At 38.4% G+C, this 16,896-nt stretch overlaps 1 protein-coding gene across 1 annotated transcript in view; it reads right to left on the bottom strand.

Moving 5' to 3' along the window:
• Nucleotides 1–205: 205 nt before the first annotated feature.
• Nucleotides 206–16,896, bottom strand: part of LIPC (lipase C, hepatic type) — a 62,148-nt gene continuing 45,457 nt past the window's right edge. The window contains exons 7-9 of the mRNA XM_069099297.1: nucleotides 6,138–6,255; nucleotides 4,998–5,216; nucleotides 206–1,252 (exon numbers count right to left, since the gene is read on the bottom strand). Of these exons, the coding sequence (XP_068955398.1) occupies nucleotides 1,141–1,252; nucleotides 4,998–5,216; nucleotides 6,138–6,255 (449 nt within the window). The 3' untranslated portion in view covers nucleotides 206–1,140. The remainder of the gene's footprint in view (nucleotides 1,253–4,997; nucleotides 5,217–6,137; nucleotides 6,256–16,896) is intronic.

The following is a 16,896-nucleotide window of genomic DNA, read 5'->3' as shown; positions in this document are numbered from 1 at the left end:
GATATCAGGTCAAATCGTTTAATGTTCTGTTTAACATCAGTGAAATATTTATAGCAAATATCCAAATTACTATGACATTTGGTAACTCATTCCCCAGATAAAACATGCTTTTGAATGGATTTGTTAGCCAAATCAAAATTATTCATTTTATTGAATGCTTTAAGATCTGTTTCTTTAAGTTTTTGTGAGTGTCAGCTCCACCAAGTAAGGTTCAAACACTATCCAACAGGAAATCATGTGATGAAAATAACTTTAATTGCACAATTTTGGATATTATTGATAATAATTGTGTCTATGAATTCAAATCAGTTTGAGCTTTGCTTTTTAAATGACTACCTCAGTTAACTATTATTGTTTTTTTCCTGATGGTACTAAATATCAGATTTATTTGACATCAGTTTTTTTCCTTTGGTCTAAGGAGATCACAGGAAAATTTGAATTCATTGAACTATGTGTTTTATATAACTTATGGAGCACTTTTCCATCTCTCTGGGGAGAAGTTGTTTAAAGTAAACCAGTTAGATTAACAAGGTATCTGGGTCATGTAAGTATAAAGAGACATTTTAGAACTATCCATTTAAAATAATGGTATGCATAATGCATTCCAGGATGTATATATGATATTATATAATTAGATTAGATTCCCAATTCAATTAGATTTGATTAGATTCCCAATTAGATAACTGGGAAATTTTTAATAGCTAGGTGGCACAGTGGGTAGAGTGCTAGGCCAGAAATCAGGAAGACTCATCTTCCTGAGTTCAAATATGGCCTCATTTACTAACTGTGTGGCTCTGGGCAAGATATTTAACCCTATTTGCCTCAGTTTCCTCATCTGTAAAATGAGCTAGAGAAAGAAATGATAAACCACTGCAGTATCTTTGCCAAGAAAACCCTAAATGAGGTCATGAAGAGTCAGACATGTTTGAAACATCATCAACATCATCATCATCATATCTGAAGATCTATATAATGGGTATAAAAGCACTATTCATTATAGTGAAGAATACTTCTCCCCCTTCTAAGAAAAATTTAGATTTTATTCATGTTTTATGCATGACTCTTAAACTTTGACTGGGGAAGTTTTTATACTATGTCAATAAGTATAAATTTATCTTCATGATGAATCTTCATTAAGGCTCATCTCAGTTTCTGCTTCTGTGTTTTTGAACCTTTTTCACATCTCACAAAAGTTTTTTCTTGGTTTCGGTAAAGCTGTACATCATCCATGTCTTGAGAGCAAAATGTCATTCTAAACAGAAAAACATAGCAAACCAAGTGTGAGCTTTCAGATACAGGTTATTACCGTGTTCTTTTGTTCAGTATTTACTTTATAATTAATATTTCCAAATATTCTTAAAATTTGAAGGAAAAATAAAACTCAAGTAAGTAAAAGCAGCCCATCTAAGGACTTTCCTGTTATTCCCAATCTATTTCTACTTTGTTCTTTTGGAATCAGAAAAGAAAACTCTAAACACACTCAGACACGATAGCCTTTCAGTATGTGAAGACAGCTATCATGTTCCCTCTGAATCTCCTTAAGGCTAAAACATCCTTACATTTGTCAACCACTCTTCATGCAACATGGTTTCTCAGACCCTTTACTATTCTGGTCAGTTTTCTTTAGATGTACTCACTGTTTGTCAATGTCAGTGTAAAGTTCCATAAGGCAAGAGATTCTTACCTCTCTTTATATTCTGTATGTCCTATATGTAGCACATTATTGGTACTCAATAATTGATTATGAGTTCACCAGGTTATTATACTGTGTTGTCAATGCACGCCTAAGAAGGTGTTTTTGTTTTTTTAACAAATGAAAAGCTAAAATTTAAAACCACCAAAGTATATTACATACATTTGGTTCCTCAGTTATAATTCAGTTGAATTAACAACAGGAAATGGAACTTGTACCATCTTTTAACTCAAGGTACTCTATAAAGGTAGCATAGCACAGTAGATAGAGTGACCTTAATTTAAATCCTATCTCAATACATACTGGTTGTATGCCATTAGGCAAGTCCATTAACCATTCAGTGCTGCCAGACAGCCTCTAAGATTAAAAGTTGCAGAGTGTCAGTCTGCATAATTAGTAGAAATAGTTCCTTCTGGGAGCTCCTTACACAATGAAATCACAAGTGCTGTCCAAAATTCCACAAAACCATTGAACACAAAGTCATCATTATCATTATTTTTGCCTGCTATGAAAGTACAAGGGTAGGGAGGTATATGAACCTAATAAGGCCAAAAAGTCAACTGAGGATGATGAAATGAAAAGAAATTCAGTTTAATTTTAAAAAATTAATAATGTGAAATAATACATTGGCAGATTATATAATATGTGCTTAGTAACTCATTTTTTGTATCACATTGAGATAAAATAATAGCTAATAATAACCAACAGTTATATAGTACTTTAATTTTTTTTCAAAGTATTTTACATATGCTAATTCATTTGATTTTTGTAACAACCCTGTGAGGTAGGTGCTACTATTATCTATATTTTATAAATGAGGAAACTAAGATACTGAGAAGTTAAATATTAAGCACAATCTCAGAATATAATTGAATAAGAGACCCAGGAGCATAGATCTATTAGGTTCATTGTAGTAAAATTTGAGGATCAGTAAAGTTTAGAATTCATAAATTAGCAACCAGCTATTTTCCATCACTTTTGAAGATAAAATCTCAAAAGTGGGCTTCAAAAGCAAAAAAAAAGTAGTGCTGGAAGAAGTTTCTAGTAAGAGTGATTGTTAGTGCTGTCCATTAAAAAATGGAAATGATCTCTTCCCAAATACTGTTATCTTGAGCCTCAAGCAACAAGTATTTATTAAACCTCTATTAGATGCCAAGTACTGAGTATACAGATCCAAAAAATGAGACATCTCCTGCCTTCATGGAGTTACTAGAATAGTGATGAGTTGGTCACATTAACTTGTGGTTGTCATGAAGAGCTGCAGTTAGATGAAACTTGGAAAAAATTCCAGTGGGGGGACGACGACAAAAGAGATCCTACAAGGCACAGCCTCACCTCTGGGGTAGTCATGGTAGGAGAAAACAACCTATCCCCTAGGAAGATTGGCTGCACTTTGTTGCCATGACAAATGTCTGGGTAGAAGGGAATCCTTTGGACCTGGTGTGAAGACCATAGGAGCTAGGTATATTGTTATTTTCCTCGAATCTTTCTTCATGCCTTTAGAGGAATATGGCATTACCTTTTTGGAGTAGAGAAACTTTCTCCAGAATATTGTCTCACCAAGAGGTTTGTAAGCACTGACAGGGGGTCAACGTCTTCCTGAAGGGTAAGCTTCTTTCTTACACTACCATAGTATAGTTCATAGTGGTGCCATTCTAACAGGTACAGATATCAGTGGTATGATTCACATTAACTGGTGTGGAAAAACAAAACTTTTTTTAGCAAAACTCCAATAGGCTTTTGTGTTTGGAATGTTTGTTAGTGTATAGAAGAAGGCCCCCAGCACACTGGGCAGACTTTCTAGGGGAGGGGAATTATGGGAAGACATAAGTAAGATTCATGTATGATGAGAAGGTGTGAGGTGGTGTTCTGCTTCATTAAGAGCAGAGATCCACTGATAAAACTCTTGCTGGACTCTTAATTATTGCTCAGAAGCCCTTTCATACTTCTTATCACATAATTTCTTATCACATTTCTCCAGAACTTCTATTCTAAACCTCTTTTCCCCTCAAATCCATAGACAAATGCCATAGACACTCACTGCTGCTTTCACAGCAGATCACATCACCTCCTACTTTATTAAGTTCAAAGTTATTTGATGGGATTTCCCTTGATCTTTCAGCAGCATTTTTAACCCTATTGCTCCTTAATATTCTCTTTGCCCTTGATTTGAGTGGTACCACAACTGCCTAATTATATTCCTGTCAGTAACTCCCCTTCCCCTATCACTTTTCCCTGGCTCCTTTTTCTCTGAGTTCTAATAATAAAGGCATCCCCCTATGGCATTCTTTTCTTATTTCTTCTCTCATCTACACATAGCATCAACTATCACTACATGTAGAAGATTCTCATCAAGGCTACATTTCTAGCTCTCACCTCTCTACTGAGCTTCAGACTAGATTTTACACCTGTTTATCAGACAGCTCCACCTGATAATTCCACTGACTACTCAAGTTTAATGTTGTTAAAGTAAAACTTATTATTTTCAACCCCACCCAAAACTCTTCTTGACTTTTCCTATCTCAATCACACCACCATTCTTCTAATCACCTGTGGTTATCTTTGACTCATAGGATCACAGATTTGGAGCTAGAAGGGACCTGAGAGGTCACTGAATTCAACCCTCCCATTTTACATATAAAGAAACAGGTTAAGTGACTTGTCCAGAATCACACAGCTAATAAATGCTTTAAGTGAGATTCAAGTCCAGGCCTTCCAGACTCCAGGTCCAGTACTCTGTCCATCAAACCAGGCCACTTCCTCCCTTTCTTGCATCTCACAGATCTAATTCATTGCCATATCCTGATATTTTCTTCAGATACCTTATCTTTATAATTTTATTCATACTTCTGAAATATTTCCTAATTTCAACATTTCCCTTTTTTTCTTCCCCTCAGAAAATCCCAAATAAAAAAAAGTTAACAGGGAATATATTTTCTTTTGAATTTTAAGATTATTTTGTGGGTATTTGTATCACTTATGCCTGGGACTAGATATTTCTCCCCCATAAAATGAAAGTTACTTTGAGATTGAATAATAAACTCATCTTCCAAGGTATTAATTGCTTTGTTGGGGGGCAACTAGGTGGTACAGTGAATAGAGCACTGGCCATGGAGTCAGGAAGACCTGAGTTCAAATACAGCCTCAGATGCTCAACACAAAACTAGCCATGTGACCTTGGGTAAGTCACTTGACCCCAATTGCCCTACCTTCCCCCCTTCCAAAAAAAGCAAATAAATAAATAAATAAAAGTGTTTTCTAAAGCAAAACAAGAGGTTAGCATTCTAACTATCCATTCACCTACTTTTTCTGTGTTTCTCCTGCTTTGACTCGGATCTGCTTTATCATTAACTGGGGATGGTGTGGTCCTGTGGCCCAGGGAATTATCGTGTGGAAGGTGTCCCACATATTCGCCCACGTTGCAGTCTTTTTCCATGTGAATTTGATCACTGTAAGCTCTCCAATATCCAAATCCAGTGTGATGAGAAATGAATAGGTTTTATTGCCTGTGATTTCTTCAACCCTACAGGTGTGTAAAAGAAAGGTATAATCAAGTTATTTGTAAACAGTGTAAACTCTCTAGGAATTTTTATTTTTTATGTTTTACTATCTGACAAATGCTGCCATTTAATAGCTCTCATTTTGCAAGGCAAGAAATCCCAAGGCTGTTTCCTCTGAGATTCTGTGTCTGCAAATGGACATGGTCAGAATAGCTTAGCTTCCCATTGGAGTGGTTAACTGAGTGCAAGAGAATACAACACACTTTTCCACTCAATGCTTTTCTATAATAAAATGGTCTATTTCCCACCATCTTCCTCTTTCTATCCTATGCTATCTAATTGTTGGGGGCTGGGGAGAAGAGGATATGTTTTGTCTTTTTTGGTTGTGATCTGTAATTTCATTGGTGGAAGGACCTCTCCTTTTAGAAACTCCTCTAATACAGATTAACAACTCATCCAGGGGCGGCCAGGTAGCACAGCGAGTAAGAGCACCGGCTCCAGTGTTGGGAAGACCTGGAGATCGAATCCTGGGCTCAGACACTTAGCACCCACCCAGAAACACCTGGCCATGTAACCTTGAACAAGTTACTTAACCCCAATTGCTTAGGGGGCGGCCAGGTGGCTCAGCGAGTAAGAGCACCGGCTCCAGTGTCGGGATGACTTGGATCAAATCCGGGCTCAAATACTCAGCACCACACCCAGAAATAACTGGCCGTGTAACCTTGAGCAAGTTACTTAACCCCGATTGCTTTAAAAAAAAAATTAAAAAAAAAAAACAACTCATCCATCCCTTATAGCTTAGAGAGTTGCTTAGGCACTAAGCAGTTATTTGCCTAGGAATATCATAGTATTTTATGAATTGTTTCTAGACTAACACTTGAAAAGAAAGTTACCAATCCTAGTCCCTCTCAGTACTATCCAGTGGAAATGCATCTCATACTCACAAAGTGATGGGAAGGTTGTGAGTGTCCTGTTTAGTCCCAATTAGAGTCGTGGTGAAGGTTGGCTCTATGGGTTTCTCAGTTTGTGTGACGAGTTGGATCTTGAACTGGTAATGGTAAACTAGAAGAAAATTATTCTATGGTGAGCATCGCACTGGTAGCAGGTATTTGAAACAGTGAATGTAAGATTTACCCAAGCAGCCCCTGCTTTTCTGGGGAAGAGAAGCATGAAAGAAGGCAGAGCAACATGATATAGTGGAAAGTACGCCAACTGTGGTCTGGTGTCAGAGGATTTGGGTTTTCATCTTCCTTTTGATGCTTACCACTGGTGTGATGTTGAACAAGTAAGTTGCTTGAATCTTTGGGCCTCAGTTTTTTCATCTGTAAAATGGGGAATAGACTAATGTCCTCTGAGGCCCTCTCTAGTTCTAGGTTGGTGATCCCAAGAAGGCTTCTCTTTAGTGGAGGTCTTATATAATTTTACAAGGTTAAGAGGGAAGCCCTGAAATGTTGGCTTGAATTTAAATTAACATTATACCTCAATGGAAAATGAATTCCAGAATCAGATGATTGATATGCCAGGAAATTTATATAATGTGGATCTTTATGTTTTAGGTTTTTTTCTTTTAAATGGGATCTGTGGGGTCCATTCTGTCAATTTCTCAATATTAGTAATATGGTTTAAGTTATGAAGCAAAGATCTAAATGTTAACTTTTAGGGCAACATACTCATCAGCGATGTGCTGAATTTTCTTTGTTGGATAGTTTAGAACACAGATATTCTTTTTTTTCTTTTTGGATGGGGGAAGGCAGGGCAATTGGGGTTAAGTGACTTGCCCAAGGTCACACGGCTAGTACGTGTTAAGTGTCTGAGGCAGGATTTGAACTCAGGTCCTCCTGACTCCAGCATTGGTATTCTATTCAATGTGCCACCTAGCCGCCTCAATAGTCTTTTACTCAAGGCAACTAGGTGGCACAGTGGATAGAGTGCCAGGCCTGGAATCAAGAAGACTCATCTTCCTGAGTTCAAATTTGGCCTCAGACACTACCTGTGTGACCTCAGGCAAATCAGTTGACCCTGTTTGCCTCAGTCTCCTCATCTGTAAAATGAGCTGGTGAAAGAAATGGCAAACCTCTGCAGTATCTTTGCCAAGAAAATCCCAAATGGGATTATGAAGAGTTGGACACAACTGAAATGACTGATCAACAATGAAAGTTTATTTAGTAAAAAAAAATTTTTTTTAATGTTAAGTGAATATAAAATAAAAACATTAAAAGAAATTAGGGAAACTGGGTTATCCTATACTTCTAGCTAGTAAGCATTCTGTTTTATTAAAGCAAGGATGGAGTTTATTCTGAGACATTTTTCCATTGTGTCCGACTCTTTGTGACCCCACTTCTGGTATTCTTGACAATGACAAATTCTTTTATTCCATTTAAAAGTTACACTCCTTTCCTGGATTTTATCCCAAGAAATTTCTGGACTCAGGTTACCTGTTAATTTCTAGTGTCAGGGGATGGATTTGGGGTTGGTAAAGAGGTTACATGGAAGATTCTGGCTCTTCCCTCCTAGCAAATAATATTTCTTAATTTCACTGGGGCTAGAAACATGGGATACAAAGTCCATATACCAAATTGAGGTAGAAATTTAGAAATTCATATCAAGAACATAGAAGCACATGAAATAGTAGAGTATAGCAAATATGAGAGTCAATGAGACTGTAATGATAGGGAGGCCCCTAGGATAGGCAGCCTACTGGACAGTGAAGGCTGCAAGCAAGACTTGTCTTCCTCCTGCATCTCAACACCCTTGCCAAGCCATTGCACTCATTGCAAAGCCACCTGGGGATGGCTGTTCCTGGTCCTGGCTTAAGGGGATACATTAGTGCCAGGGTTTACACTCCCAATTCCAGAGTTTTTCAGAGGTTCCTATCTATTCCAGTCTTTAATATAGAGTAAGTGACATTGGATCTATTTGGAGTACAGACTATTCTTCACTTCATATTCAGGTAATTCCTATACCACCAGTTCCTATTAGACATTTAAAACTTGATATCCCATGGACATCCCAAACTACCTGTCTAAAATAAACTTCATTATTTTTCTCTCAAAATTAATTCCTCTTCCAGATTTCCATATTTCTGTCAAGGACACCATCATTTTTCCAATCACCTAGAATGGGATGTTGGGTATCATTCTCAACTCTTCACTCTTTTCCAACACAGATGCAATTACTTTCCAAATCTTGTTTTCTACTTCAAAAATATTTCTTGAATCTGTTTCCTTCTTTCTACTCAGATACCACCTTTGTTTGGGCCTATGTTATTTCTTGTCTGAACTGCTGTAATAGTTTCCTAAATGGTGCCACTGCCGTAAGTCTCTTTCTTTTTTTTTCAGGATTAAGTAACTTGCTCAAGGTTTCACGGCCAGTTATTTCTGGGTGTGGTGCTAAGTATCTGAGCCCAGATTTGATCCCCAGGTCATCCCGACACTGGAACCGGTGCTCTTACTTGCTGAGCCACCTGGCCACCCCTAAGCAATTGGGGTTAAGTAACTTGTTCAAGGTTACACAGCCAGGTGTTTCTGGGTGGGTGCTAAGTGTCTGATCCCAGATTTGATCCCCAGGTCATCCCGACACTGGAGCCGGTGCTCTTACTCGCTGTGCTACCTGGCCGCCCCTGTAAGTCTCTTTCTGAGAAACTTAATGATCTATTAAAAAAATTCCAATGGCTCCCTGTTACCTCTAGGAACAAATATAAAGTCTTCTTTTTATCAATTAATGCTCCTTACAACCTGGCCCCAACATACTTTTCCAGTCTTTATTTTATATCATTCCTTTTTCTGGATTCTATAGCTGACATTCTTTTGTTCCTCAGGAAGAGATTTAATCCATCTTCCATCTCCATGCCTTTGCCTTTGTCTGGGTCCTTATGCATAGAATTGTGCCTTTTGTCCACCTCCAGCTCTTAGATTCCCTATTTTCCTTCAAGGTTCAGCTCAAACAAAGGGATTAGAGTAGATGACCACTGAAGTCCCTGCCAGCTCTCTATGATTGATTATAGAACCATTATCCCTGGCACCCCTTCTCAGTTGGTTGGCCCACATGTTTACATGTATGCTTTCAGTGAAACCTTTGTGGTATTAGACTCACTCAACCTATACTAAAATGACAAAATAGATAAAGGGCTAGCAGAATGGTGCCAGGAGAAACTGTTGGTAAGTTGGTGCTGTCAGATACACAACTCATTTCTGGGCAGCTGCAGAAAAACTCACATTTTGGGAACAGTGCAGAACTTGGGAGCTTGTCCCATAAGGTGGAGTGTGCAGTTCCTCTCCCATCTGGAAGCATAGCGAGCAATAAGGATGTGTTGGTTAAAAATAACCTGGCCCTTCTCCAGCCCAAAGGAGACTATAGTAGAGTGGCACCAGTAGGAGATAAAGTACTGGGGCAGCTCCCTTTGGATCCATCCTATTGCAAACACCTTTTGTTGTCCAGGGTCTCTTCTTCCTTGACTGAGTAGAGTTCCAAAGTGGGGTGGTGTTTGCCTGTGTCCATTTGTTTGGGCTGGAAATATTTGGAGAGTGGCCATTTAGATAGCAATTTCAAGAGTGGCAGCTGCTGCTGAAAATTGATTCGACTTTGTCTGTTTGTCTGTGTCTGAGAATATGTTCTGATGCCCCATCTTGGATCTGGGAGGTTGCTTTCCTTAAGATAACCAATGATTACTTTACTAATATATTAATTACTTTATTAATGAATAGCCTGGGTATGACTGGGCATGCCCAGTTTGCCTAACATGAAAGGTGCTCTTGAAGAGCCATTGGAATGTGTCCAGAGTCCCTAACAAGAAAGCTATGTTGTTTCCTAATGCTTGAGTGAGGGGTAGCCTCCTTTAAATGTCTGTCTGCATCTTTAAAACTGGTGAGACTGAGCTGATTGCTCCCTCCTATCCCAAACCACTCTTAGTTGCTTTGTGTAGAGAATGAAGAAAATAAATCACTCACAGCATGTATTCATGAATTGAACTGAGAGAAGGGAAGGACTTTGCTCCCCCTGTTCCTTCTTTCACTCTGACTCTAAGAAATGGTCCTGGGTTCTGTGTTGATTTCAGTTTCAAGTGCCATAGGCAATACCCGTCATACTGGGAGTTTGAGTTACTGGTCCTACTTCCTAATTACGGGTGTACCCCAGGGGTCATTCCCTGGCTCCTCATTCTTTTATGAGAGGCACAGTTGGTAGAGCACTGGGCTTGGAGCCAGGATTGCAGGTGGGATGGTACAACCAGGTACCCTGGAATGGAAGTCTGGAGAAGCCAGGGTATCTGGGACTTGAAGTAAGTTTTTGGACTTGGAAATGGGCCTGTGCTCTGTAGTTATGGACCTAAGCTATAAACTTAATTCTCTTTCCCTTCCCAGAGACTGAAGTGGTACAAGGCAGGAGGAAGAAGAGTATATTTCCCACAAGTTGAGGCACTAACTTTGTGAATATACCTTCTGAAGTAAACATTTCTATGTAAAAGGCTAATTTGGCTGTTAATTGCTAATAGAACCAGAGTACGGGAAACCACCTGTATGCTTAAGGGAACACTATCAGTTGGGATTGGAACCAGTGCAGTGGTAAGAGCCAATCCATTTAAGGGTATGAGAGTGGGGGGAGGGTGAAGTGGAACTGGCCTTAAGGCAGGGAGGTGCAGAGGTGGCTAGTTTTACATTGAAAAACTGAATGGACTTTTTCAATCTGTATTTAATAGTTGCATTCGACATTGTGTAACCTCCTTAAAATTCTCTTCTCCTTTGGTTTCTAAGATACCGTTCCACCCTGTTTGTTGTCTCTGGTTGCTCCTTTGCTATTCCTTTTGCTGCCTCTTCTTCCTCCTCCCATTTCCTAATTATGGGCGTACCCCAGGAGTCAGTCTTTGGCTCATCATTCTTTTTATGAGAGGCACAGTGGATAGAGCACTGAACTTGGAGTCAGGAAGATCAGAGTCCAAATCTGACATCATACTCTAAATAGCTGTGTGTGCTGGGCAAATAACTTGTTTTTATTTCAGTTTCCTCATCTGTAAAAATGGGCATAGTACCTTCCTCCCAGGGTTGCTTTGAGGATAAAGTGCTTTACAAACTTTCAAGCACTATATAAATTCTAGTCCTCATTATTAATTATCCAATAGTTTTATATGTATTTGTCTTCCCAAATAGATAAGTTTCTATACCATGCTGGTCAGGGAGCATATTATGGTAGAAAGAGCACTGGATTAAAAGTCAGAGGACTTGGGTTCAAATTCTGGCTCTATGAACAGTGTGACCTTGGATGAGCTCTATGTTTCCTCTGGACCTCAACTCCTCGTTTGAAAAACGATGGGGTCGAACTAAGTGGCCTCAAAGATCTTTCCAGCTCTAAATCTATGATCCTACAGTTCCTTGAGAAGAGGAATCATTCCTTAAACTACTTAAGTCAATCATTTGTTAAGCATTTACTACATAAGTGCCAGGGATAAAAGTAAAAAGCAAAGCTAGTCCCTGCTCTTTAGAAGTTTACATTCTTGTGAAAGAGAAGATAAGTGCACGGAGAAGCATGTACAAAGATACAGAGAGAGCAGACATTTGTGTTTTTTCCTGTTTTTCTCAGGGTACCTAGTATAGCATTAAACCCGTAGCAGGGGATCAACATGTACCTGTTGGTTGATTGATCTGTTATTAATGTGGAGAGGTCATGTTTTCATCAACCATAGTTATTCTACTTATAAATAGCAATGTAGGCAGAAGCATCTTTTTGTTTGTTTGTTTGTTTTCAAAGGACAAAATATATGTAGAAGTAACTAAACAGCAAATGTTTCAATTTTCAATTTTGGAATGTTGGCCTGGGTATGTACTAAAAGTGACTTCCTTTAGTAGTATCCCAGAGTTCTCTGCGGTAAAAGTGCTTTATAATTCTAACCAAGTAAAAAATAAATTCAACAGCAGCCTCGCTGTAACATCCTCTGCCCACTGAATGTCTGGTTCCTAAGAGTGGATAAATGTTTAATGCTACTGTGCTGGAGATGTTTTTCTTCCTTTCTTCTGTAACAGCAAGCACAAGAAGATAGAATGAAAACCAAACAATGACTACTCTTGAAGAGCAGCTTTCTTTTTTTTTTTGCTAGAGTGGTGGTGATGGTGGGGAGGGAGACACAGGCGGTCAAAGGTAACAAAATGACATTAGTCCTGAAGGTCTGTGGGAAATGAGATGTACATGAACTTCTGTCACATACCATATTGAAAGGAAAGTGTGTTTATATGTAAAGTGTATAAATAAATAATCTAAAACAGTTAAGCTACACTTTATGAGATATGTTTTTGAAAAAAAAAGTGCATATTAAATTTTTGTTAGGTTAAATCCAATTTTAGTTGAAATGGGGCACCTCACTATTTAGAGAAACCTAGCAATGAATACTTTTTTTTAGTGTGTGAAAAATCCATTTACAATGAGAATAATCTATTTTGTAAATTCAGTTTTGTAGTTTTTTTCTTGTTAGTGAGTCACACTTGTGGTCAGTGAATTTTTGTTGCTGTTGCTCTAAACAGTCTATCTTAAAGAATAAGAAAAATCATGTCTGTGTGACCTTTGTCATCCCTCTGCCTCACATTACATTTACTAGAGAACTTAAAAAAAAAAAGTGTAAGGATAAATGCTTTTTTCATCCCAGGAATGAGAACATGATATCCTTCTCAGCTCTAGAGAGGTTATTTCAAGTCCTAAAAATGAGAAACATAAAATGGCCCATCAAACCTGGATGAAACAAAGCATACTTTGTCTGAAGCACAGAAGTTAAACTGTTTAAGATCTGGTTCACTGGGGAGCCATCCAGGAGCATACGAGACCCTACATAGGTACTGGTGCCCTTGTGCCCGCTTGTGGGAGGCAGAAGTGACAAAAAAGATCAAGTAATTATTTAGAAGACAGCCAAATGTTCTCACTAGGTTATGGGATTTATGAAAAGAGAATATTTAGTTTCCCTTAGTGTTTCCTCACCTCCAGCTATCTCTCTCAGAGTGACTCAGAATCATCAGATAGGGGCTTTGGGTTTTGATAAAACTCTCTTTCAGACATTTAAAAGGGATCTTTGTTCAGCATATTGAATTCCTCTCATGAAAATGGCAGGTGAGAGATCTTATTCCTTGCCTGGAGCTGGCATTTTCTTGAAATAAAGGAGACTTATTCCTGGAACTGAAATGCCTCTGGCCACAAAGTGAAATTTTAGATCATGGGAAAGAGAGAACTGTGGATCGTTGTGACCAAGGCATTTCCAGATATTCCAATCTTGGGCAAAAATCAAATGGATTAGAGTCAGAACTCTAAATGAAAATCAACTTGTGTTCAGGTAATCTGTGGGTGACCCAAGATGGAATTAATTTCAAATAGGTTTCTATGAAGAAGAACCTAGAGGAGTTATAGACAGGAAAGTTTTTTTTTTAACTTGCATGATCCAGTTTATAGTAATAGCTCACTTACCTGGTATATGAATGTCATGAGAATGGTTAGCTACAATCTGAATCTAGAGGAAGGGAAAGCTTTTTCTGAATATGTATAGAGACTAAGGGAATGTCCAGTGAGACTATGCTGACTGACATCGTCCCCTAGGGTCTTTATTGACTAGTGGCCACACTGGTTTCTTGTCCTTTTCTGGTATACAGGAGAGCAAGTCTCTGCTATTAACCAAAGAGAAAGAGCACAAAACTCTTCAGAGTTTTCCAGCCTAGGATGACCCTGAAGCTTGATTTTATAAGAATCCTATCATCTGGAGTAACTAGGTAGCACAGTGAATAGAGCATTGGTCCTGGAGTCAGGGTAGGACCTGAGTTCAAATCTGGCCTTAGATACTTGACACACTTACTAGCTGTGTGACCTTGGGCAAGTCACTTAACCCCAACTGCCTTGACTTCCCCTTCAAAAAAAAAAAAAGAATCTTATCATCTACAAAGTTCATGGAGATTACACTGGCTCTATAAATTTCTCTAGTATGACTGAACACTGGATTTCTCCAGTGCTGCTCCCACAAACCTGCTGGCATTTTAAGATCCATCTCCAAGTCTTTTTCTGGGTCCTTTATGGACTCTTTGTAAAATTAGAACTTTATTATTTTTATGGGGAATAGGTAGGTAGTGACAAAAATGGGTTAGTGCAGTATCAGAAGAGACCCAGGGTGTAATGGAAAAGACACCAAACTTAGAATCACAGGACTTGAATTTAGATCTCAGTTCAGCCATTTACTGTCTGTATGACCTACAGCAAATCATTTAACTTCACTGTTCCTCAGCTTTGTCCTCTGTTAGAAGAGGTTTAGTCTACACCCCTTCCAGCTCTTACTCTATAATCCTATTAAATATCTTTGAACATGAGAGGTCATGTGCTTTCCCCCCCACTCTAAGTTTTTCATAGTATACCTCTTTTTTTTCTCTAAGCACCTTCAAAGAACTTTGCCTCAATAGACCCAGATGGCCTTCTTTCTTTCAAAGACACTTAGAGCTCTCCAAAAGCAAAAGGAGCTGCCTCAGGAGATAATGGGAAAGAATTCTGGATATAGATTTAAGAAGACAGACCTGGATTCAAATCCCACCTCTTTATGCTTGAAGCTATGTGACTTTGGGCAAGTCACTTAACTCATCTGTGCTTCAGTTTCCTCGTCTATAAGATGTGGATCATATCACCTAATAGCTTAAGTGTGAGATTCAAATGGAATGATGTATGTAAAATACTTTAAAGACCTTAAAGTACTCTAGAAATGTCAAGTATTTTAATCATGGGAGGGGAAACCCACAATGATGAGCTTGAAGAACAGCTGAAGTATCAAAGAAGTATTATCTCCAGAGACCTTTGAATGAAGGCTGCATAAACACTTGTCAGCGATGATATGGTTGCTGTTGATTTGTTTCAGTTGTATCTAACTCTCATGACCCCATTTGGGGTTTTCTTGGTGGAGATACTGGAGTGTTTTGCCATTTCCTTGTCCAGCTTATTTTACAGATGAGGAAACTGAGACAAACAAGGTTAATTGACTTGCTCAAGGTCACACAGCTAATAAGTGTCTGAAGTCAGATTTGAACCTAGAAAGAGGAGTCTTCCTGACTCCAGGCCCAGTATTCTATCCACTGTTCCCACCCTTCTGATGAAATGGAGAAGATTCCTTTTCAGCCATAGGTTGGACCAGATAATTAGGTCTCTTTCAGCCATAAAGTTCTGTGATACTAGTATTACCTTCAGGGTAAGTAACCCATAATAGGGCATGCCATGGCATTCTGTTCTGAGAAACAGCCCAACCCACCCCTCTACCCCCACCATCCTGCTCTGTAGACGCCCCTAATCTTGACTGGGTAAAAGGGTTATTGCACCAGATAAGCCTTGAGACCCAGCAACAGAGACCTTGACCAATCAATTTTTGCCCCATTCTCTACCCTATTCCTCACTCCTTAAAACCTATCTAAACTTTGTGTATTGTTTATTTAGAAACTCTTTGCCTCTTTGGAAAGGGACCATCTCTGGTCGTCCTCATCTATATCCTGGTAATGGATCCTGATGGTGACTTAAATCAAATTCACTTGCAAGTCATGACATCTCCTTCTTGATGTCATAGTCTTCTCCAAGAAGGAAGGACAAAAAAACAACGCTCAGGGTAGACTGACAGTCCCATAACATAAAATAAATCTAGTCCCAAAGATGACTTAGGAGAATTGGTAGGATAATGTTGCTATTTCATATCCAGGACCATCCATACCTTGTACAAAAGCATCTAAAAAGTTAAAATCTCTTAACTTCTGTACTCTCCTAAACGCATCCAAATGCAATCCATTTCAAGTAGTTTTTACTCTACTAGAAGTGAGCATGAACAAATGTTCAAGCAAAAGTTCCTACCAGTCAGTGAAATATGAAGTGGGTGGTAACTGATTAAGTTACTTCATTTCATTTAACCATTGATTTTTACTAGTTTTTTGTTGTTCCTGCTTCTCTTGCATATTTATCCTGTTTATAGTGGGCCAAGTATGGGGCACTTAGTTGAAGAAAAAAATTTCTCTGGTTTTCTTTGATTTTTTCCTTTATTAGAATAGTGGAATGGAGGCAGCACCAGTTACCACTTGGGAAATTATTATTCAGAGATTTGATTAACCAACTAGTAGATGAAAACATAAGTGAGAACTTGACCTTGCTTGATATCAAGTTTTTTGTCCGTATAAATAAATATATATATAGTTGATTGCTAAGAATGGAGATATCATCACAGTATCAAAACCAAATAGAATTCTATTACTTTGGCATTACTAGTATGGTTGGGGAGATTAGGGTTATTCTGCTTTGGATTAAAGGCTAAATTTTACAGATTATGGGATTTAACAACCAGGTGCTTCCACATATTTAGACCCTTAGTCATTGCATAAGTTGACGTGACTTTTCTTCACTGTGATGGAGTCATATTAGCCATTGCCCTTCATAGTACGTCAAATTCTTAAAGGTAAAAATAATTTAAAAGGCCATCTAGTCCAACCAGTACCTGAAGTCAGAACAATAAGCATATATTAAACACAGACTATGCATTGGGCATTGTGCTTAGTTTTAGTGATATAAAGGAAGGCAAAAAAAAAAAAATAAAAGGCCCCTTTTCTCAAGGAGCTCACAGTATGACAGGGGATATGATATGCAAACAACTATTTACGAACACGATACAGACAGAATAAATTAGAGATCATCTCTGGGGGAAGGCACTTAGATTAAAGAGGACCCTTTTGTAGA

The sequence above is a fragment of the Petaurus breviceps genome, unplaced genomic scaffold (assembly GCF_028583685.1).
Source record: "Petaurus breviceps papuanus isolate PSGF00001 unplaced genomic scaffold, PetGlider_PUasm1.0 37, whole genome shotgun sequence".
In the NCBI taxonomy this organism is placed as follows: domain Eukaryota; kingdom Metazoa; phylum Chordata; class Mammalia; order Diprotodontia; family Petauridae; genus Petaurus; species Petaurus breviceps.
The sequence above is the reverse complement of the archived record's forward strand: the minus strand, read 5'-3'. Positions and strand labels throughout refer to the sequence as shown.